A 25,541-nucleotide genomic window follows, 5' to 3' on the forward strand; every position below is an offset into this window, starting at 1 on the left:
TGGGAGGCTGTCTCAAATCCAGTTCAGTTCACAGGCGTCGGCAGCGTGTCTCGTGTTGCCTAGGACGCCGGGGGGCGTGGTTCGCGCATCTGGAGAATGACGCGAGCGGTCACGTGATCGCGATCTTCTCCAAGCTTATTCAGAGTGATCCTCTTGCTCTGTTTCGAATGATGAATGTTCTAACAATCCTCTGCTTCTTAAACGCGTTTCGGGAGGCTCTCCCTTCATCAGTAAGTGGAGGATTGTGGTAGATACTGTGGTATTTATAGGACAGCAGTAATTAACTCATTTGTGAACTAATTACCTTTGCCAATAAGGTTGATATTTTCAATTAGTTGCCTTATTCAAGTCAAATATGGTGAATTCCTATTTGGCACATTAAATTTGTGGCAAGAGTAAAAATGTACAAATTGTGGGAAAGTAAAAGAGAAATAAAGAAAAATATAGAGACGTGTGTCTGATTGGAACGGATCACTCCTTTGATGGGGTGATTAGATTTACAAATTGGATTGATTTGATGGGTATTATAATTTTGTCTTTATTTTGCAGAGTAATAATTGTAGATTCATTGGTTAGGAACCTTCTTATAGGCAGTAGGTCAAATGCCTTGTTTTGCGCTGTGAGGTAATGGTAGCATCTTTGATTAGTTAAATGTCAGACAACATTCAGCATTATGGGTTTCTATAGTATAGAAAGGTAATTGCTGTGTAAGTGTTCACTAGTTGATAATATTTGTGGTGTAAAAATGTAATTGTTATTGTGAGTGCGAACTTGGTATTGCTGGTAAGTCCTGGTGTTTCCTGGTTGTGAGCATACAGTGGGATGTGCCCATTATGTCACTGGTCCGTAGTATGAAAGACCCAGTGAATGTCCGCATTTGTCATCCCTGTATATTCCAAAAAGGAAGGACAACACAAAACATAGCAAAAAAGGGGAGAGAGCCTAGATAGGTTCATAACATATGGGACCCCATGAGTATGATAGTGGTATGGATATGATGGGGGAGTCATCCCATTCAAAAGTTGAGGACCAAAAATTGAGGGCATATGGGACGCCGTGAATATGATAGTAGTATGAATGTGATGGGAGAGTCATCACATTCAGAAATTGAGGGCCCAGTAGATGTCGGATTCCCTTGTTATTTTGGTCTGTTCTTATGGTATTGGTCTTTGTCTTTATATCTATGGTTGGTATAGTTTCTAAGGTCTTGTTAGTGAGGTAATAGGCCTTTGTGTCTATGAGTAGTGGAGTAATAAGGGGGGCGGCCGCTCGCCAAGGAGCAACCGGAAGGAGTATAATGACCCTACCGGTTACTCGTCGGGGAGCGGCAACCCCCCAATTAAAGGAAACCAAAGATCTCCATCTCTGCATTCAGTCCATTTGGTAGGACAGAGTTGAATTCGAAGATCCTCCTGGACTCTATTCTAGACATTTTATGTATGAAATTGCCCCCCCTCCAATCCTTCTTTACCTTTTCAAGTGCCGTATATTTTAATCCACTGGGGTCTTTGTTATGAGTGATTCTGAAGTCATTTGATACTGTGTGTTTATTGTAACCTTTTCTTATGTTTGCAATATGTTCAGATACACGTTTTTGGAGTGTTCTTTTGGTGCGGCCGATATACAGTTTTTGACATGGGCATTCTAGGGCATATATGACTTCTGTTGAGCTGCATGTTAAGAATTCTTAAATTTCTTGTTTATGGAGGTTTATTTTGGATATGACACAGGTGGTTTTCTTGGGAAATGATGTTGTTAGACAGTTCTTACATTTTCCCCATCTGAAAAAGCCTATGATGTCTGCCCATTCTTGGATTGTTGTTGACTGCCCTATGTTTTGTTTGATGGTGGGGCAATTTTTAGGCCTAAATTCGGAGCTTTAGTGAACGTGATTAGTGGAGTATCTGTGATAGTGGACCCTATTATTTTATCCTGTTTTATATGATACCAATGATTGTTTATAATCTTTTTCATTTTTTTGTATTGTGGGTTATAGGGTAGTATGATCCTGGGTGGTATATCTACCTCTTCTTGTTTCCTAGTTATTTTAATAAAAAATGATTTCCTTTCCTTTTTTTACTTTATTTAGTGATGTTTCTAACAATTCAATGGGGTATTTTTTGTCAATAAATTGTGTTTTCATTTTCTCTGATTCTTCTTCAAAATGAGATTCTGTTGTACAATTTCTCTTAACCCTACGGAACTGCCCCTGTGGAATATTTGTAAGCCATGATGGTAAATGGCAGCTCTCATACTGGATGAAACTATTTTTGGATATTGGTTTATGGTAAGTGGTGCATATGAGTTTATATTTTTCTATTGATATTTGTAGATCCAAAAATTCTATTTTGGATGTACTGATAGATGAAGTGAATTTTAAGCCGTATGGGTTTGTATTGATTGTTGTTAGGAAAGTGTCCAAGTTATCTCTGCTGTCCTGCCATATAAAGATGATGTCGTCGATATAACGTTGCCAGAGCACCAGATCCGACACTTTCATAGGTATAGAAAAATTCATCCGTAAACTTTGTCTGAAGAAATATTACATAAAAAACCCCATAACGAAAGAAAGCACGATTAATAAAACATATGAAAACACCTCATTAAAAAGTATATCCAATAAATATCCACGACAGGAAATAGGACAGGAATTGGCAGCATTCAAACAATGTGTAGAGAGAGACATACGCAAAATGAAGGAACAACCAAAGGAATGGAACAACCTATCTAGAAAGGAAACAGAGGCTATAAAACAACTGCAAAAAGAAAAAGACGTAGTAATACATCCAGCTGACAAGGGAGGAGCGATCATAATTCAAAATGTCTCTGACTACAATAACGAATGTATGAGACAATTATCAGATACCAGTACATATAAAAAATTTAAAAACAACCCAACGGAACAATACTACCTAGAGTTAGTACAATACTGTGAAAGAGGAAAAGGAAGGGATATCCTATCGGAAACAGAGTACACCTTCATAGTCAATACGCCCCAAAAGCTACCAGCACTATAATGTCTCCCAAAAATACATAAAAACAGAGAGAACCCACCTGGCCGCCCCATCATCTCAGGCATAGAATCACTAACGAGCAACTTATCACAATATATAGATACACTTTTACAGCCAAGAGTTAATAACATTAAATCATACATCAAAGATACCACACAAATCATTAAAACAGTTGAAAACCTAAAGTTTGAATCACATTGGCACATGGGAACATTAGATGTACAATCACTCTACACTAGTATTAATCACCAACAGGGAACAGAGGCGGTTAAAAACCAACTAATCAAAGAAGCCAAACTACTACCGGAACAAATTGACTACATAATAGAAGGCATAGAATTTATACTCAATCACAACTATTTCTATTGGAACTCATATTTCTATCTACAGACTCAAGGAACGGCTATGGGCACCAGATTCGCCCCCAGTTACGCAAATCTTTTTATGGTGCAGTGGGAGGATGATACCATAACACCCAGACTGGGGTCGGATCTGGTGCTCTGGCAACGTTATATCGACGACATCATCTTTATATGGCAGGACGGCAGAGATAACTTGGACACTTTCCTAACAACAATCAATACAAACCCATACGGCTTAAAATTCACTTCATCTATCAGTACATCCAAAATAGAATTTTTGGATCTACAAATATCAATAGAAAAATATAAACTCATATGCACCACTTACCATAAACCAATATCCAAAAATAGTTTCATCCAGTATGAGAGCTGCCATTTACCATCATGGCTTACAAATATTCCACAGGGGCAGTTCCGTAGGGTTAAGAGAAATTGTACAACAGAATCTCATTTTGAAGAAGAATCAGAGAAAATGAAAACACAATTTATTGACAAAAAATACCCCATTGAATTGTTAGAAACATCACTAAATAAAGTAAAAAAAGGAAAGGAAATCATTTTTTATTAAAATAACTAGGAAACAAGAAGAGGTAGATATACCACCCAGGATCATACTACCCTATAACCCACAATACAAAAAAATGAAAAAGATTATAAACAATCATTGGTATCATATAAAACAGGATAAAATAATAGGGTCCACTATCACAGATACTCCACTAATCACGTTCACTAAAGCTCCGAATCTAGGCCTAAAAATTGCCCCCACCATCAAACAAAACATAGGGCAGTCAACAACAATCCAAGAATGGGCAGACATCATAGGCTTTTTCAGATGGGGAAAATGTAAGAACTGTCTAACAACATCATTTCCCAAGAAAACCACCTGTGTCATATCCAAAATAATCCTCCATAAACAAGAAATTAAAGAATTCTTAACATGCAGCTCAACAGAAGTCATATATGCCCTAGAATGCCCATGTCAAAAACTGTATATCGGCCGCACCAAAAGAACACTCCAAAAACGTGTATCTGAACATATTGCAAACATAAGAAAAGGTTACGATAAACACACAGTATCAAATGACTTCAGAATCACTCATAACAAAGACCCCAGTGGATTAAAATATACAGCACTTGAAAAGGTAAAGAAGGATTGGAGGGGGGGCAATTTCATACATAAAATGTCTAGAATAGAGTCCAGGAGGATCTTCGAATTCAACTCTGTCCTACCAAATGGACTGAATGCAGAGATGGAGATCTTTGGTTTCCTTTAATTGGGGGGTTGCCGCTCCCCGACGAGTAACCGGTAGGGTCATTATACTCCTTCCGGTTGCTCCTTGGCGAGCGGCCATCCCCCTTATTACTCCACTACCCATAGACACAAAGGCCTATTACCTCACTAACAAGACCTTAGAAACTATAACAACCATAGATATAAAGACAAAGACCAATACCATAAGAACAGACCAAAATAACAAGGGAATCCGACATCTACTGGGCCCTCAATTTCTGAATGTGATGACTCTCCCATCACATTCATACTACTATCATATTCACGGCGTCCCATATGCCCTCAATTTTTGGTCCTCAACTTTTGAATGGGATGACTCCCCCATCATATCCATACCACTATCATACTCATGGGGTCCCATATGTTATGAACCTATCTAGGCTCTCTCCCCTTTTTTGCTATGTTTTGTGTTGTCCTTCCTTTTTGGAATATACAGGGATGACAAATGCGGACATTCACTGGGTCTTTCATACTACGGACCAGTGACATAATGGGCACATCCCACTGTATGCTCACAACCAGGAAACACCAGGACTTACCAGCAATACCAAGTTCGCACTCACAATAACAATTACATTTTTACACCACAAATATTATCAACTAGTGAACACTTACACAGCAATTACCTTTCTATACTATAGAAACCCATAATGCTGAATGTTGTCTGACATTTAACTAATCAAAGATGCTACCATTACCTCACAGCGCAAAACAAGGCATTTGACCTACTGCCTATAAGAAGGTTCCTAACCAATGAATCTACAATTATTACTCTGCAAAATAAAGACAAAATTATAATACCCATCAAATCAATCCAATTTGTAAATCTAATCACCCCATCAAAGGAGTGATCCGTTCCAATCAGACACACGTCTCTATATTTTTCTTTATTTCTCTTTTACTTTCCCACAATTTGTACATTTTTACTCTTGCCACAAATTTAATGTGCCAAATAGGAATTCACCATATTCGACTTGAATAAGGCAACTAATTGAAAATATCAACCTTATTGGCAAAGGTAATTAGTTCACAAATGAGTTGATTACTGCTGTCCTATAAATACCACAGTATCTACCACAATCCTCCACTTACTGATGAAGGGAGAGCCTCCCGAAACGCGTTTAAGAAGCAGAGGATTGTTAGAACATTCATCATTCGAAACAGAGCAAGAGGATCACTCTGAATAAGCTTGGAGAAGATCGCGATCACGTGACCGCTCGCGTCATTCTCCAGATGCGCGAACCACGCCCCCCGGCGTCCTAGGCAACACGAGACACGCCGCCGACGCCTGTGAACTGAACTGGATTTGAGACAGCCTCCCAGGAACAGCCGACCACTATCCGAGGACCTAACACAACAGCGCCGGGTGAAGGGTAAGTGACCTCTGTAGCCAGAGACAGTGCGGGACGCCGCGCTCAGGCACAGAGCGTCCCTTTCTCCCACAGCTCGGCATAAGGAATACAGCAATTACTAGATACATATTGTCACATATTTTGACGTTCCGAACTGTTACTGTATATGTACATGTGCAGCACGCCAGACCTGCAGGGTATAGCGACAGTGAGGTCACGGTATGGGCAATCGAGGGTTACTTACTTTTCTGAGGAGAACCCTGGGCAGGCATGCAACAGTGAAAGGAGAGGCAGACACTAGTTCCTCTGGGGCACACTCCGTAGATAGGGACCAGGCCTGATGGTGGATGAGGTGCCCTGGATGTTGTAGGTGTTTTGAGTGCCTTAGGTAAGGTCCCTTTAAGGATCGTGACGCCAGTGCCTGTAACGGTGACACACCGATTTGTAGGAGGATTAATAGAGTACGCAGTTGGTAAACCAAACGTTGCTTTACTTGGTGGAACAGTCCAACTTTTTACAATCAGTTGCAGTGGTATATAATGCAGTCCTTTACAGTACATATGCGCAGCAGGATTACTTCACAGCAGGTTTCAATCTTGCAAGATACTTGGAGGGTAAACAGTTAATGCTTTGCAGTGCAATGCTGCTCTATCCCCACAGCTATTCTAGCTGGCTGGATCCCAAGGCCCGGATGCCTAATTGCTGGCTTAAATCCTTGGTACAAAATCCTTCCTCCAGTATTGGCACTTGCTTAAGGTTACAATAACTTTGTTTTCCTAGCTGTCTTCACTGCTGGATGGGAAAGGTGGCTGCAGGTTTCTCTCAGGAGGTGCCGTCCTACCACTGGGGTATCTCAACTGAGCTATGCTTAGCCTCAGGAGCTTCAGTCTGACGAGGTGACTCCTCTCGTCCCCTGGAATACACTACCTCTCCCCTGTCTGGGCCTTCCTATATATAACTAGGGCTCTCTAGCTCCCTCTAACGTCTGGGAGGCTAAACTGCACCCTGACAGGCCTGACACCCAGATAATACAGGGAAATGCATACACATGACAGTAAGGCAGTAAACACATTAACCCCTTTTGTGTAGTGCCCACCTTTACCTAGTGGGACACTACACATGCCTGCTGTTTTATGAAAGACGGCTGAACAAACTGTGACACACATATTTACAAGGCGCATCATTTATCCTCTGCCGAGCAGCGATTATTATATAAAAGGAGACATAGGTCTATAAAGGCGCATCATTTAACATTTATCTTCTGTCCAGCGATCATTGCCTTATGAAAGACTATCCTATACCTGGAGATATAAGTATATAAGGCGCACTATTTACCCTCTATTTATCCTCTGTCCAGTGGCTACTGTTTTATGAAAGACCTTATGAACAAGAAGAATCATTTTTATTAGCGCATCAATTGCCCTCTACCAGGTGGCAACTATCTAGTGGTGATTACCCACTCATTTTTACATTTTTTTTTACATTTTTAATCATTATTCCTACAACTTTCACTATCTATTAAAAAGGACATATATCTCATTCTATTTCTATAATTTTATTAGTTCTATTTTTCATATTTTGCTATATTATATATTATACAATATCTACTAAAAAGACCTCACAATCACCTGAAATATAAATAAATTAATAGACTGACCCAAATCAGAGTGTGCCTGCTTATCCGTTTATTTTCTTTCATTTTATGCTTCTGACTGGGTGAGTCAGGTTTAGCAGTTTTGCACCTCTACCATTTGCCTGGATAATAGAGCCGTCTATTCCACTTTTCCTCTTTAGTAATCCTAATATATATGAAGCTCTAAGGCCTCTTTCACACGGGCATTGAGGGAAACTGTGCGTTGCAGGAACACGCACAATTTTTCCGCGCAAGTGCAAAACATTGTAATGCGTTTTGCACTCGCGTGAGAAAAATCGCGCATGTTTGGTACCCGAACTTCTTCACAGAAGTTCGGGCTTGGGATCGGTGTTCTGTAGATTGTATTATTTTCCCTTATAACATGGTTCTGAATACAGAATGCATAGTAAAATAGCGCTGGAGGGGTTAAAAAAATAAAATAAAATTTTAACTCCCCTTAGTCCACTTGATCGCGAAGCCGGCATCGTCTTCTTTGTTTTGTGCAGGAAAAGGTCCTGTGGTGATGTCACTCCGGTCATCACATGGTCCATCACATGATCTTTTACCATGGTGATGGATCATGTGATGAATGGAGTGACATCACCACAGGTCCTGTTACTGCACACAGCAAAGAAGAAGACAGAAGGAGATGCTGGCTTCGCGATCAAGTGGACTAAGGTGAGTTAAAAAAAAAATTGTAACCCCTTCAGCGCTATTTTACTATGCATTCTGTATTCAGAATGCTATTATTTTCCCTTATAACCATGTTATAAGGGAAAATAATAATGATCAGGTCCCCATCCCGATCGTCTCCTAGCAACCGTGCGTGAAAATCGCACCGCATCCGCACTTGTTTGCGGATGCTTGCGATTTTCATGCAACCCCTTTCATTTCTGAGGGGCCTGCTTTATGTGAAAAACGCACAAAATAGAGCATGCTGCGATTTTCACGCAATGCATAAGTGATGCGTGAAAATCACCGCTCATGTGCGCAGCCCCATAGAAATGAATGGGTCGGGATTCAGTGCGGGTGCAATGCGCTCAACTCACGCATCGCACCCGCGCGGAATACTCGCCCGTGTAAAAGGAGCCTAAAGGTAATGAATCTATAGAACAATGCTAGTCCAGGGAGCGGGGTGCAGTAAACAGTGAGTACACTGAGCCGAAAGCGGGATCCACCCTCTAAATGTCACTCAGTGTATAGTCAATGCACCACATTCCCTGAGCAGCTTCAGAAATAATCCAGTTCAATACAAATATCTGAAGAAAGTAACCAGAGACATAAAGTGAAAATCGTACCAGTAAGAGTCAGGACAGGTGGATGTTATCTCCTCGACGTACATTTCGCCGTTCTGCGTCCTCAGGAGCAGTGGTTTTAATGGCACCAAATGATCAGTATTTAAAAGAATAGAATGTTCACTAGCATATTAGCAAAAAATTTTTTTGATGAATCCATGTATAATAAAGTACCTTATTTCCATATGTCTTGTCATTTCTTCAAAAAAACGCTTTTTATGATATTCAAATGAAGCTGTAAGGAGCCCAGAGGGGCGTTATTCTTTGTCCACGGTGCCCAGGAACGCCCCTCTGAAGTGCCGTGCCAGCCTAAATTTGAAAACTAAGAACTCCTCGAAGTTCGCCTAAATCGCCTCCCAGAGGCACGGCTAAGTGCTCCTCCTCCCCCCCCACCCCAGCGCCGCGCTCTGCGGCAAACACCCCCGATCCTCCTCTCGCCCGCATCCGAAATCCCGCGCAGGCGCAGTGCCGGCAATTGCCTGCGCGATGATAAGACGACTGAGGGCAACAGCTTCAACAGTGTCACTGGGCATGCGCCGATCCCAGTGACGTGTTCGCTGTTTCCTCATTCGTTTTATCATCGCGCAGGCGCAGGCAATCCCCAGCACTGCGCCTGGCAGAGGAGGATCGGGGGTGTTTGCCGCAGAGCGTGGCGCTGGGCAAACACCTCTTCTGTCTTCTTTTTTGCTGTGTGCAGGAAAAAGACCTGTGGTGACGTCACTCCGGTCATCACATGGTCCGTCACACGATCTTTTACCATGGCGATGGATCATGTGACGGACCATGTGATGACCAGAGTGTCATTATATTAGTATTATGTTTGAGTTGTGATTTTTTTGAATAAAGATAATACATTTTTAACTTATGGGACGTGTATTTACTCTTTTCTGTGTGGCATATGTTGAGCAGCATTCTGCGCGCTGTCCGCCTGCCACGTGTCACAGTATAAAGCCGCACATCACAACCTACATTGTGGTTATAACAAATATAGTTTTATTGATAATCAATCAAATAAGATAAAACAAATGCAATATAGTATGATAGGAAATAAAATACACAGTTGGTACGTGTTTCAATAATAATAATCACTCTATTCATGCTATTCAAAAGTCCACTGCATATAAATTGTCATCAAGGCGGACCTCGATATTATGACCAGTAAATTAGTTGGTATCGCAGTCACTAAAAGTTCAGTCCAATACTTATGTGTAGTCTTTAAAATAGGTACCTGAGTATGGTTGATATAGACCAGAAATCAAATGTCCCGCACTTGGTGCAGCGGCGTCCAGCCGAAGCAGATGTAGGTAGCGGCGTCCAGCCGAAGCAGATGTAGGTAGCGGCGTCCAGCCGAAGCAGATGTAGGTAGCGGCGTCCAGCCGAAGCAGATGTAGGTAGCGGCGTCCAGCCGAAGCAGATGTAGGTAGCGGCGTCCAGCCGAAGCAGATGTAGGTAGCGGCGTCCAGCCGAAGCAGATGTAGGTAGCGGCGTCCAGCCGAAGCAGATGTAGGTAGCGGCGTCCCGCTACTGAATTACTTGCAAGTGAAAATGAATTATAGTCGACCAAACCTTGACATATGACCACTCTCCGAAATGTGCCTCTGTTCGTACAGCACTTGTGGGATCAGGAGATTGCAGGTGGCTCTATAAATTGCTATACAAGCCTGTAGACCTCCGCTTTCAAACATGTAATAAAATATACAATATACAATTCTAAATGACTGATATTGTGAAAGAATTGTTTCCATAATGAATGATAAATGTTGTACATCAATTCCATATCTCAGCTTCAGGGTTGCGTGTAAGTGGAGATATGGAATTGATGTACAACATTTATCATTCATTATGGAAACAATTCTTTCACAATATCAGTCATTTAGAATTGTATATTGTATATTTTATTACATGTTTGAAGAAATAACATAGACCTAATATAGGTTATCCCCATTTTAATAGTAAAAATAATATATATGTATAAAGCACGTGTGACAATAAACATGCATATGTCTCTGAATTTTATTAATTTGATCAATTTTATATATTTTTATATATCTTATATATTTATTATATTATCATATATACTACTAATTTTTATTTTAATATTAGTAGTTGATTGGTGGAAAATCGTTTTTAGGTTTATGCAAATTGGTATATGTCCTTGTTTAATATTCGGAAGAAATATACAAAAGCCGCATCACTAGCGCACAGCGCTTGGGTGCGTTCTTTTTCTTTTTGTTCTTTTCTTATGAGATGTAAAGATTTATAAATATATCAACAGATACAAACTTAGAACTATGAGTAATTGTGGAGTTTTATAAAATACCTGCTCAAGTTTTAGTTTATCCAGCAAGACATTGCGAAAGAGTTAATACTAACGATGTACACCTGAGCAATTAACGAACCGGACCTGACGTTGAAACAATGACCAATGAAATCACATAAGTTTGAGTATAAAAGAGGGGTTTTGGAAGGGGTGAAGCATACCACTGAGGAAGGGGCAAATAGCCTGGTGCGACACCCCCCTAAAGACCTAAGTACCGAAGACTGACCAACCTACAGAGCAGAGGTGGACCTTTACCGACGAAATTTTCCGTCACTATACCATTGCGGAATTTCCATTCAAAAGCGGAGGTCTACAGGCTTGTATAGCAATTTATAGAGCCACCTGCAATCTCCTGATCCCACAAGTGCTGTACGAACAGAGGCACATTTCGGAGAGTGGTCATATGTCAAGGTTTGGTCGACTATAATTCATTTTCACTTGCAAGTAATTCAGTAGCGGGACATTTGATTTCTGGTCTATATCAACCATACTCAGGTACCTATTTTAAAGACTACACATAAGTATTGGACTGAACTTTTAGTGACTGCGATACCAACTAATTTACTGGTCATAATATCGAGGTCCGCCTTGATGACAATTTATATGCAGCGGACTTTTGAATAGCATGAATAGAGTGATTATTATTATTGAAACACGTACCAACTGTGTATTTTATTTCCTATCATACTATATTGCATTTGTTTTATCTTATTTGATTGATTATCAATAAAACTATATTTGTTATAACCACATGGTCACGGTCTCTTGAGTGCCCTGTATCTCATATAATTCTAATATTCATTTTATTGAGTGAGTGGTCTCAATTTTACAGGAGCACCTATTGGTTTCTATTTTTTCTAGTGCGACATCCTACTATACAATTACAACCTACATTGTGACACGTCTATAACCACACGTGACATCATCACATATCGGGCTCCAGTAGAGAACGCTTCTCTTCATCTGTATCACTATTAGTGCCCCATCATTTCCTCTATTAGGCTGGTCCTGAAGGGGTTAAAGCATCTGATGTGCCACTGTCACAACCAGACAGCTGAGAAGCTCTGACAGAGGCCTTTCAGAACCTCCTCCTTGAGTTTCTGTGTTGTGGTATTCAGCTCCTCCTCTCGTTAGCCTCTCTCAGCTGTCATGTGTTGGACTAATTGCTTCCCTTTAAATTCTTCCCCAGAAGGCTTTTCTGGGCGGCTTATACTACTTCCTGGAGTGTGTGTGCATGCTGACCTTGTTCTCCTGTCTGCTTCTAAGCTAAGTGTTGTACCTTTATCTGTTATTTTCTGTTTGCTGGATCCCAGGTGACCCTGACTCCCTCCGTATCTTGTGTAGGGAGCCGGTGGTCGTGTCCCCTCACTATTGTAAGGTGCTCAGGGCTTTATAGTCAAGGTTCGTGGATATGCAAACCTCCACCATTCGGATCTTTGCATAGGCTGAGCAGCCAGGGAAAGTGCCAGGTCTTCTGCAGGGGTCTCCCTTGGTTCCTTAGTTTTTGGATCCAGCGAGTCGTTTATACATGTTGCTTTGCCTTGTTTCCTGTACACCGTCCGTGACAGCCACACTGTGATGTGGCATGACGAGTGCAGTATGTGGCGGTACTTTATATTGTAGTACAGGTATAATATACGGCTCAGACAGGTGACAGGGCTCTCAGTGAGATGATCTCCTGCTACATGAGTCTGTGTGCGCCACCTAGTGGTTGTCAGGGGACCTGCGGCTGCCGAGGGTTTTCCTGACATTTCCTGATATTGTATTGATATAAAGAGAAACTGGAGACCTTAACACGAGGGTGGACACATCCATCTATTAGTATTACATGAGCAGCGAGTCATTGTCATGGAACCATGAACCAGACGTACAACAAGAGATAAGTGGAAATAAGAAGGCTTTATTGAAAAGCAAGCTGTAAGCAAAAGTCCAAACGGATGGCTAAACCGAAGCAGGGTCTACGTAGACAGAGGTCAGGAACCAGAAGGGTAGTCAGACGAAGCCAGGATCAGGAACCAACGGGGTAGTCAGACGAAGCCTGGATCAGGAACCAGCAGGGTAGTCAGACGAAGCCAGGATCAGGAACCAACGGGGTAGTCAGACGAAGCCAGGATCAGGAACCAACGGGGTAGTCAGATGAGGCCAGGATCAGGAACCAGAAGCAGCAGCAGTCTTAGAAGCATGTGAACACAGGAGGACCAAGCAAGGAACTGAAGCCACAGACCTCCTATATATATGAGCTAGGCATCCAGCTCCTCCCAGTGGGAAGGAGAAGCCGCAGGGTGGGAGGCTACAAGAAACCCAGAAACCAAGATGGCCGCCAGCACATGTCAAACGAAGGAGAACAGTAAGAAGGTAAGACCATGACAGTACCTCCCCCTCAAGGGCCCCTCCTCCGCGGAGTAAGGAACGGTTTCTGAGGGAAGCGTGCGTGGAAGGCTCGGAGCAAAGCAGGAGCATGGACATCTGCGGAGGGAACCCAGGAACGCTCCTCTGGACCATAACCACGCCAATGGACCAAAAACTGCAACCGGACCGCGGACCAGGCGTGAGTCCAGGATATTGCTCACCTCATATTCCTCACGATTGCCCACTTGGACCGGACGGGGCCGAGGAACCGAGGAAGTGAAACGATTACACACCAATGGCTTCAACAGGGAGACATGAAACACGTTGGAGATCCGCATGCCAGGAGGAAGCGCAAGGGCATAGGCTACCGGGTTTACCCTGCGAAGCACTCGGAAGGGACCAACAAAGCGAGGCGCCAGCTTGGGAGTGGGCACTCGAAGGTTGAGGTTGCGGGTGGACAACCATACACGGTCTCCGACCTGGTAGGAAGGAGCGGGCGCTCGTCTGCGATCAGCCTGGAGTCTCTGGCGCTGCGCAGAGACCTCAAGGGACCTCTGGATCTGTACCCAAGAAGCACGTAGGACGGAAAGGTGATCCTCCACAGCCGGAATATCCTGGGGAGAGAATACCTCCGGTAACACGGCAGGTTGGAACCCATAATTGGCCATGAAGGGAGACGTCCCAGAGGAAGAGTTCACCGCCGTGTTCCTGGCAAACTCAGCCCAAGGCAGGAGGTCCACCCAATTGTCTTGGTGATCGGAGACATAGCAACGAAGGAATTGCTCCAAGGCCTGATTGGATCGTTCTGCGGCCCCATTGGACTGAGGGTGGTAGGCCGAGGAGAAAGAGAGATGAATCCCCAACTGGGAGCAAAAGGCGCGCCAGAACCTGGACACAAACTGACTCCCCCGATCCGACACAATCTCCTTGGGCAAACCGTGCAACCGGAAGACCTCCCTGGCGAAAATCGTGGCCAACTCTTGTGCAGAGGGTAACTTCTTGAGAGGAACACAGTGGCACATTTTGGAAAACCGATCCACAATCATGAGAATGACCGTATGGCCTCGGGATGCAGGGAGGTCCACAATGAAATCCATCCCCAGGTGTGACCATGGGCGCTCCCCGGTGGCTATGGGTTGCAAAAGGCCCAACGGAAGGTGCCGAGGGGACTTACTCTGGGCACAAACGGAGCATGCCGCTACATATGCGGCGATGTCGGAACGTAGAGAAGGCCACCAGAACAGACGTGAAACAGCCCAGGACAGCTGATTCTTTCCAGGATGCCCCGCGGCCTTGGAGTTATGGTAGGTTCGCAACAACCGAGTGCGCAACTCCTCAGGCACAAAACACCTGCCGTTGGGTCTCCCAGAGGGAGCACCAGATTGAGCCGCCAAAATCTGCTCACCCAGGGGAGAGGTCAGGCTGGTGCGAATGGCGGCCAGGATCTGATTCGGAGGTATGACCGAAGTCGGAATCGACTCCTCCCCGGACAGCTCGGAGTACTGCCGTGATAAGGCATCCGCTCTGATGTTCTTGGAACCGGGTAGGTAGGAGACCACGTAATTAAAACGTGACAAGAACAGAGCCCATCTGGCCTGACGTGGTGTCAATCTCTTGGCCTCAGAAAGGTAGGTCAGATTCTTGTGGTCCGTCAGGATGAGAACCGGAACCACCGAACCCTCGAGCAAGTGCCTCCATTCTTTAAGGGCCTGCACGATGGCCAATAACTCCCTGTCACCAATCTGATAGTTGCACTCCGCGGAAGACAGTTTCCGGGAGTAAAACCCACAAGGAAGCAGAGGACCCTCGGGTGTTCTACGCTGAGACAGAAGGGCGCCTACTCCCGTCTCAGACGCGTCCACCTCGAGGACAAAGGGCAACCCAGGGTTGGGATGCGACAGAATCGGAGCCGACACAAAGGCGGACTTTAGAGCCTCAAAAGCTCGGATGGCCTCGAGCGGCCAGACCTGGAAATTACTGCCCTTCCTGGTCAGATCCGTGAGAGGCTTGGCTAGCATAGAAAAGTCCCTGATGAACTTCCGATAATAATTGGCGAAGCCCAAAAAGCGCTGCAGGGCACGGAGACCACTGGGCTGGGGCCACTGTAAGACAGCCGAAACCTTCTCAGGATCCATGGAGAACCCCTCAGCGGAAATGATGTAACCTAAGAAGGTTACCTGGGATCGGTGAAATTCGCATTTCTCAAGCTTACCGAACAGCCTGTTCTCTCGTAACCGTTGCAACACTCGTCTGACATCCATAATGTGGGCCTCCATGGATTCAGAATATACCAAGATGTCATCCAAATAGACCACCACACACTGCTGCAACAGGTCACGGAAAACATAGTTGATGAATTCCTGGAAGACTGCGGGCGCATTGCACAACCCAAAGGGCATAACCAAGGATTCATAATGACCGGTCCTGGTGTTAAACGCGGTCTTCCACTCATCGCCCGCCTTGATCCTTACCAGGTTATATGCCGCCCTCAGGTCGAGTTTGGTAAAGACCGTGGCCCCTTTGAGGCGATCGAACAGCTCGGAAATCAAGGGTATCGGGTAAGCGTTCTTGATCGTGATGCGATTGAGACCCCTGTAATCGATACAAGGCCTCAACTCACCGCCCTTCTTTTTCACAAAGAAAAATCCAGCCCCTGCCGGGGACGAGGATTTGCGAATGTGTCCGCGTGAAAGCGCCTCCCTCACGTACTCCTCCATGGCCTCATTCTCCGCTACCGACAGTGGATAGACTTTGCCACGAGGAGGAACGGCACCAGATTGTAACTCTATGGCACAATCGTATGGGCGGTGCGGAGGTAGGGCAACCGCGCGCACCTTATCGAATACATCCCGGTACTCTTCGTATTCAGGAGGCAACAGAGAGTCCGAGGAAGTACACAGCAACTTGACAGGCCCATGGATGCAACTAGCCCCACACTGCGGTGACCACGAGAGGATCTCGGCCGATCTCCAATCGAAAGTCGGATTATGCTTCTGGAGCCAGGGGTACCCCAAGACCACCGAGTAGTGTGGAGACGAAATCACCTGGAGACAGACCGACTCTCTGTGAACGGCACCAATGGCTATCCCCACTGGAAGGGTCTCATGAGTCACGTGTGGCGGCAGAAGGGGTCTGCCGTCTATCGCCTCAAGAGCCAGTGGGGAACCTCGAGGCTGCAGAGGAATGGAATTGGCGGCAGCGAACACACTATCAATGAACACACCACCAGCACCAGAGTCCACCAACGCCTGGGTCGTCACCGAGCCCCCGACCCAGGAGAGGACAACAGTGATCAGTGGTTTGTCAACACGGGAAACCGGGGACGAGGAGACTCCACCCAAGATCTGCCCCCGACAGGATCTCAGGTGCGAGCGTTTCCCGGACGGTTCGGACATGCCAACCGAAAATGCCCACCGAGACCACAGTACATGCATCGGCCCTCGCGTCTCCGGAGTACCCTCTCCCCCTCGGACAGGCGAGCAAACCCCAGCTGCATGGGTTCACCCCCAGACAAGTCATCCCCAGGAGGCGTGGGAGGAGAGGGAGGCACGGGTGGGACAGCAAACGTAGGCGCCAATCTGTTAGAAGGCCTCCGCAGGCTCTCCTTAAAGGAAGGTCTCTCCCTGAGTCTGGTGTCAATCAAAATCAGGAAAGAAATAAGAGACTCGCGCTCCACCGGTAGGTCCTTAGCTGCAACCTCATCCTTCAAGGCATCCGAGAGACCATGAGAGAAAGCAGCGACCAGAGCCTCATTATTCCAGCCCACCTCTGCTGCCAGGGTACGAAACTCAATGGCGTATTCAGCTACGGATCGTGAACCCTGTCTGATGGACATAAGGAGCTTCGCAGCAGAGGCAGCACGAGCCGGCACATCGAATACCTTCCGAAGAGAAGCAACAAAACCGGAAAACTCGGCAACCACCGGATTGTTGTTCTCCCATAAAGGGCTGGCCAAGGCCTTGTCCGAGAGCAGCGAGATCAAGAAGCCCACCTTTGATCTCTCAGTAGGAAAGGCATGTGGCAGCAACTCGAAATAAATGCCCACCTGGTTAAGGAAACCTCGGCACTGAGTTGGCTCTCCCCCAAAGCGCTGTGGAAGGGGGGCAGAACCGGTCATACCCCGAGACACCGCAGGCGCAGCAACAGGTGTCGGGGTAGACTCTGGCGCAACAACCGGAGCGGCAGTAGGAGCGGGCCCAGGAGCGACAACCGACCCATCGGCAACGGAAGCGAAATGAGCCGTGCGTTCAAGCAGGGTTTGCAACGCCACAGCGAACCGACCCAACAGGTGATCCTGCTGATCAAGTCTGGCAACCAGCGTAGGTAGCGAGGATGGCCCTGTACCGTCAAAATTCATGGCATGGTCCTAATGTCATGGAACCATGAACCAGACGTACAACAAGAGATAAGTGGAAATAAGAAGGCTTTATTGAAAATCAAGCTGTAAGCAAAAGTCCAAACGGATGGCTAAACCGAAGCAGGGTCTACGTAGACAGAGGTCAGGAACCAGAAGGGTAGTCAGACGAAGCCAGGATCAGGAACCAACAGGGTAGTCAGACGAAGCCTGGATCAGGAACCAGCAGGGTAGTCAGACGAAGCAAGGATCAGGAACCAACGGGGTAGTCAGACGAAGCCAGGATCAGGAACCAACGGGGTAGTCAGACGAGGCCAGGATCAGGAACCAGAAGCAGCAGCAGTCTTAGAAGCATGTGAACACAGGAGGACCAAGCAAGGAACTGAAGCCACAGACCTCCTATATATATGAGCTAGGCATCCAGCTCCTCCCAGTGGGAAGGAGAAGCCGCAGGGTGGGAGGCTACAAGAAACCCAGAAACCAAGATGGCCGCCAGCACATGTCAAACGAAGGAGAACAGTAAGAAGGTAAGACCATGACAGTCATGTGACCACAGTATGGCGGTATTATCATCTACACAACATATAGTATTATATGTCATATACTGGATTTTCCCTTTATAAGACGCACCCCAGGTTTAGACAACGGAAAATAAGAAAACGTATTTTCTAGATCCTCTATGAAGGGAATGTGGTTTAGTGAAGTGGAGGCGTCGAGGTCCGGAACTTCAGGTGTAACAACCAGCGATGGTGCATGTGGTCCCCTCATTAATGTACCTCCAAATAAATGTGTCTCCTGTCACTGCTCTGTGGTGTCCGGCCACGCTGCTTCTCCTGTTAGGGTATTTTTAAGTATTTATGTGCGACACACACAGTTCTGGTCCACACACAGTTCTGGTCCACACACAGCTCTGCTATACACAGACAGCTCTGCTATACACATATACAGCTCTGCTATATGCACACAGCTCTGCTATACACAGACAGCACTGTAATACACACACACAGCTCTGCTATACACAGACAGCACTGTAATACACAGACAGCACTGCCTTACAAACACAGCTCTGCTATACACACATACAGCTCTACTACACATATACAGTACTGTTACACACATACAGCTCTGCTACACATACACACTTAGCATCTTTACTGAAAACTCACATCTTCCTACACCAGTGTCAGCTGTACAGTCTTCCTGCTCTGGCTCCTCCTATTGATGACATCATTAAAGGTCCTTAAGCTGTAGTCTCCATAACCTTTCAGTACAGTGTAGGACCTTCCTCCCTGTGCACTGAACGGATGGTTCTCCTGCCTGCCGGCTCTCTCACTGATCAGGCAGCTCTGTATGTGCGCTCTGCCTGATCACTAATGAAGCAGTCAGGGTCTGGCCGTGCTGGATCTCCCTGACTGCTGTTTATAAGACACTTTTTGCAAGATTTTTTTCTTACTAAAAGGGCGTCTTATAAATTGTAAAATACGGTAAGTCTGATTTTCAGTGATGTGGTCCCGGTCATAGGAGAGAACTGCTGAAAAGTATCTGCATTGTAAATGTCTTCTCTGGGACTTTGATATTGATGGCCTGTCCTCAGGGACAATATCTGATTGGTGGGGGCCCCCGACACCCTGCCTATCAGGTGCTTAAAGAGGCAGCGGCGCTGGGTGAGCACTTAGGCGCCAATTTATTAAGACCAGCGTTTTACACGTCTTTCTTAATAAAGTTCTACAAGAAAGTTTAGCCTAGCACATCCAAAGTCACAGATGCACATCCATAAGGCTAGCATGCCGGCAGCTCACCCTAACAGGCTTAGGTCAGGCCCAGGAGAGGCAGTTCTGTTAGTGTTAGGTACCTATCTGCAGAAGCCACCTTGACGCCGGTAGATGGGCCCGACACGCGTATGATCAAATATGTGCGAAAATAACTTTTATTTTTCATGTATAGTAGGTATAGTACCACTGTAATCCAGAATAATCCCTAATCCTGGGTTCTATTATTAGCATTAATAAAGCCGTAAACTGGCGGTAAATCCATCGAAGTTATGAATAAGCGCCGGCCTCTCCTTAACTTCGGGGCATCCAGCGCCAGTCCTAAATGTAAGACCGCTACTGAGCCACTGAAACAGGCATAGAAAATGGTAAATAGGACGGGTCTATCAGCCCATCCCCTCCCCCACCCACTGTAATACCAAACACATCCGATATACACTGTACTGCACTGTAATGATAACATAAAGGTTCTGATGATCCCTTGAATGAAAACACAATCAGTAATGTCCTTCATGTCTGAGAAGAGCAGCGCTATCAGTAATACCTGCCCCCGCTGTATAACACATAATGGGAGCAGTGACCCCCTCCCCGGATAACACACAGGTAAGTGTTCCCGGACTGACCTCATCAGAGCCTGCATTGTGCCTCCACATGGAGGAGGTGTCATATGTCCTGAGAGACATCTGGAGGGACAGGAAGGACACATCTGCTTCTATGGGGCGGATTATGGGTCTGAGCAACTCCCAGGTTATACAGAGCTGTAATATGTACATGAGCCCTTACCGCCATAGAGCGCTCATCTCTGCCTGTGCTACATTACAGCTGTATGGCGGTATTATTACTGATGACCCCGGCTGTAATTTACTCAGAATGGAGACGATTACTGCTCGTTATCAATAAGTAATAATCAATACCAGCAGAATCCAGAGAAACCCTGAATGTAGTGTAATGTCTACTAATAATCCATCCCCCAAATAACTGACTGAGCGAGGGCCACATGTGTCCTGTAGTAATGTGAGGAGGAGAACGGGGGCCACAGGGGCCACAATAGATGGTGAAGGAAGGAGACTGAGGGCCACAATAGATGGTGGAGGAAGGAGACTGAGGGCCACAATAGATGGTGGAGGAAGGAGACTGAGGGCCACAATAGATGGTGGAGGAAGGAGACCGAGGTCCACAATAGATGGTGGACGAAGGAGGCTGAGGTCCACAATAGATGGTGGAGGAAGGAGACCGAGGGCCACAATAGATGGTGGAGGAAGGCGAATGAGGGCCACAGGGGCCACAAGAGATGGTGGAGGAAGGAGAATGGAGGCCACAGGGGCCACAGACTGAGGGCCACAATAGATGGAGGAAGGAGAATGGAGACCACAGACTGAGGGCCACAGATGATGGAGGAAGGAGAGCTCTCAGCAGCTGATGACGCTGACACAAGTTCCTCCAGCTTTATGACTATTGTACATTCATGTGCTGCCATCATCACTGATTTATGACATGCCATAAAGTGAGGACACTCCTCAGGGTTCTGGATTTCTAGGACATGGACATATCATACAGCTGCCGCCATTCCTGACATCCACCACACACAAGAGGCGGCTTCTAGTGATGACATTTATGGATTTTACTAACAGCCGGGGACATTTTCTCTCCACAGTCACAATCTACAGACTTTATACTGACGCTCTGTGGACGCCTCACCCACATCTCATCTTCTTATTCTTACAGATTGGGCGGTAATGATCTACCAGACACTTCCTGCATCCAGTTGGCATCTGTAATAAGGAATAACCAGTCCCTGAAGATACTGGACCTGTCTGGTAACCGTCTGTCTGGTCCTCACTTCGGTGACTTGATGGCGGCTCTGTCCAGTCCGGCCTGCAGGATAGAGACATTACGGTGAGTATAAGAGATGTGTACAGGACGGAGACATGTGGGGCACACGTTATACATGGAGCTTATTCTATTTTATGCTCCGCACCATTGTTATGTCTATGAGATAAACTGCTGACCGCTCCTTGATATGTGACGTCTACTAATGTCTGACTGATGCCCCAGGTCTAGTGGTGTCAGCGCCCACCGCCCCCCTTACCTGCGCCCCTGATGTCGGCACAGTCTGTATAGAAGCGTCATCTGCAGCAGATTTATCATCTTCTCTCCACATCACTGAGATTTTCCCTTTTTCCCGACTTCTAAGAACCATAACGTTCTTACTTTTCCGTTCACGTTGCCGTCTGAGGGCTTCATGCGCTGCTGTATTTTGCGCTCCGTCTAGAGAAAAGTTCTATTCCTGTCCTCGAAATGGAGAAGAATAGGACGTTTTATGTTTTTCGAGACCACAGGACAGACTTCAGGGTGTGGGGGGCACACGGTGTAATGTCCGCACGTCTTGTGGCCCCGATGAGATTACTGGGTCTACATCAGATCCGCAGATCGGCTGCAGACTGAGACTACGGTCGTGTGCATGAGGCGCAAGATGGAGGTTTAATGGCTCCATTTAATTTACCAGAACTTGTACCGAAAACACCGGAAAACATTCTTTTTGGGGCTACAATTCCTCCATTTTAATATATATTTTTTTTTTTACGGAGTTGCCGGTGTGCCAAAACTGACCTGACGACCCTGTCCTGAGGATCGGTACAATTACAGCGATACCACATTTATATGGTTTCTTTTATATTTTACTATCTTTACAGTAATAAAAACCTTTGATAAATCTGAATGTCCTTTCCGGCCGTATCCGGACCCCATGGCCGCTTTCTATCTCCATCTACAGGGCGGAGGCTGGTTTTTGCCGGGCGAGCTGTAGTTTTTATTGATGCCATTTTGGGTCACAAATAACTTTTTGATCTTTTTATTTTCTTATTATTTTCAGGGGGTGAAGTGACCAAAAACCAGCGATCGCTGTGCGGGACAATCACTTGTACATTTTACTAGTTCGGACATTTTCGGATGCGGCGACACCAATTATGTTTATTTATTATTCTTTATTTTTAGATGTAAAAATGGGAAAGAGGGAGATTAGAATTTGTATTTTTTTATATATTTTTTAGTTTTTCCCTTGTAACTGTAACAGTAACTGTAATGCACTTTCTATGCAGTGGATGAGAACAGACAGAACGCGATGGCGCCTGCGGTTTATATGGCGACTATACGGAGTTCTGTATGTCTCCGTTCCTGCACTGACCCGCGGGGTGCGGACAGACAAGGGTATATGAGGGAACACAGGGAAATCTATGGACACGTGAGCGGTCCACGGAGGACACGGACAGATCACTGGCGTGTTAATCCGCCCGTACGGGGTCAGAACTCAGCCGCACTTCAGAAGTGTTTTACATGTTTTATAAGTAGGGTAGAAAAAACTAAAAAACGCAGCAACATCAGCAGGTGACAGAGCAGATTTTGTCCGTTTTCAGCCGCGTTTCTTTCTGGACGTCTGTGAAATGTTTTTTCTCTATAGTGAAAGATGTAAAACCGCCAGATCTCCAGCACGCCGCGCTGCTGAAAAGAGGCAGAAAAAACACATAATTAGAAAACCTCCAGGAATAAAACTCTTCTGTCTAATACTTTCCATAGACCTTTACTGCAAAAATCACCAAATCTCAGAAAACTCCAGTAAAAGCTGTGTGTGACCGCGGCCTCTGGGGGGCGCTGCAGATTGCAGTTTGTGGCCGCCTGTGATCTCGTATGTATCGGCATGTAAAGCTGGAGGCTTCAGCAGCATTCTGCGCGCTGTCCGCCTGCCACGTGTCACAGTATAAAGCCGCACATCACAACCTACATTGTGCCACGTCTATAACCACACGTGACATCATCACATATCGGGCTCCAGTAGAGAACGCGTCTCTGCATCTGTATCACTATTAGTGCCCCATCATTCCCTCTATTAGGCTGGTCCTGAAGGGGTTAAAGCTTCTGATGTGCCGCACTGTGATGTGGCATGACGAGTGCAGTATGTGGCGGTACTTTATATTGTAGTATAGGTATAATATACGGCTCAGACAGGTGACAGGGCTCTCAGTGAGAGGATATCTCCTGCTACATGAGTCTGTGTGCGCCACCTAGTGGCTGTCAGGTGACCTGCGGCTGCCGAGGGTTTTCCTGACATTTCCTGACATTGATATAATGAGAAACTGGAGACCTTCACACGAGGGTGGACACATCCATCTATTAGTATTACATGAGCAGCGAGTCATGTGACCACAGTATGGCGGTATTATCATCTACACAATATATAGGATTATATGTCATATACTGGATTTTCCCTTTATAAGACGCGCCCCAGGATTAGACAACGGAAAATAAGAAAACGTATTTTCTAGATCCTCTATGAAGGGAATGTGGTTTAGTGAAGTGGAGGCGTCGAGGTCCGGAACTTCAGGTGTAACAACCAGCGATGGTGCATGTGGTCCCCTCATTAATGTACCTCCAAATAAATGTGTCTCCTGTCACTGCTCTGTGGGGTCCGGCCACGCTGCTTCTCCTGCTGGGGTATTTTTAAGTATTTGTGTGCGACACACAGTTCTGGTACACACACCGCTCTGCTATACACAGACATCACTGCCATACACAGACAGCTCTGCTTTACACACATACAGCTCTGCTATACACACACAGCACTGCTATATACACTTAGAACTCGCATACACAGTCAGCACTGCCATACACACACACAGATCTGCTATACACACAGCACTGACATACAAACATACAACTCTGCTATACAGACAACACTGCTATACACAATCAGCACTGACATACACACATACAGATCTGTTACACACATACTGCTCTACTACACATATACAGTTGTGTTACACACATACAGGCCTGCTACATCCATGCAGTTCTGTTACACACATACAGCTCTGTTACACCCATACAGCTCTGCTATACACGCATACAGCTCTACTACACATATACAGTTCTGTTACACACATACAGCCCTGCTACACATACACACTTAGCATCTTTACTGAAAACTCACATCTCCCTACACCAGTGTCGGCTGTACAGTCTTCCTGCTCTGGCTCCTCCTATTGATGACATCATCAAAGGTCCTTAAGCTGTAGTTTTCATCTCCTTTCAGTACAGTGTAGGTCCTTCCTCTCCCGTGCACTGAACGGATGGTTCTCCTGCCTGCCGGCTCTCTCACTGATCAGGCAGATCTGTATGTGCGCTCTGCCTGATCACTAATGAAGCAGTCAGGGTCTGGCCGTGCTGGATCTCCCTGACTGCTGTTTATAAGACACTTTTTGCAAGATTTTTTTCTTACTAAAAGGGCGTCTTATAAATTGTCAAATACGGTAAGTCTGATTTTCAGTGATGTGGTCCCGGTCATAGGAGAGAACTGCTGAAAAGTATCTGCATTGTAAATGTCTTCTCTGGGACTTTGATATTGATGGCCTGTCCTCAGGAACAATATCTGACTGGTGGGGCCCCCGACACCCTGCCTATCAGGTGCTTAAAGAGGCAGCGGCGCTGGGTGAGCACTTAGGCACCAATTTATTAAGACCGGCGTTTTACACATCTTTCTAAATAAAGCTCTACAAGAAAATATACACTATAACATCCAAAGTCACAGGTGCACATCCGTAAGGCTAGCATGTCGGCAGTGGCATAGGGATCGCTATAGCAACTATAGCAGTGGCTATGGGGCCCTACGCCACTGCGTCCGGACCGCATTCTGTTTTTTTTTTATTAACGCAGACAGGCCCGACCGCCTGCCCAGTGTAGTGGGCGGGGCTTGGGCGGTCCGCGGCTGTAGTGGGCGGGGCTTGGGCGGTCCGCGGCTCGGGCCTG

At 45.7% G+C, this 25,541-nt stretch overlaps 1 protein-coding gene across 3 annotated transcripts in view; it reads left to right on the forward strand.

The window, feature by feature from the left end:
• The window catches only part of LOC122932022 (NACHT, LRR and PYD domains-containing protein 12-like), a 279,421-nt gene that overhangs the window by 209,823 nt on the left and 44,057 nt on the right, over positions 1–25,541 (forward strand). For all 3 annotated transcript variants that reach the window (XM_044286171.1, XM_044286172.1, XM_044286173.1), the window contains exon 7: positions 21,468–21,638. In XM_044286171.1, the coding sequence (XP_044142106.1) occupies positions 21,468–21,638 (171 nt within the window). The remainder of the gene's footprint in view (positions 1–21,467; positions 21,639–25,541) is intronic.

Source organism: Bufo gargarizans, chromosome 3 (assembly GCF_014858855.1).
Source record: "Bufo gargarizans isolate SCDJY-AF-19 chromosome 3, ASM1485885v1, whole genome shotgun sequence".
Classification (NCBI taxonomy): Eukaryota; Metazoa; Chordata; class Amphibia; order Anura; family Bufonidae; genus Bufo; species Bufo gargarizans.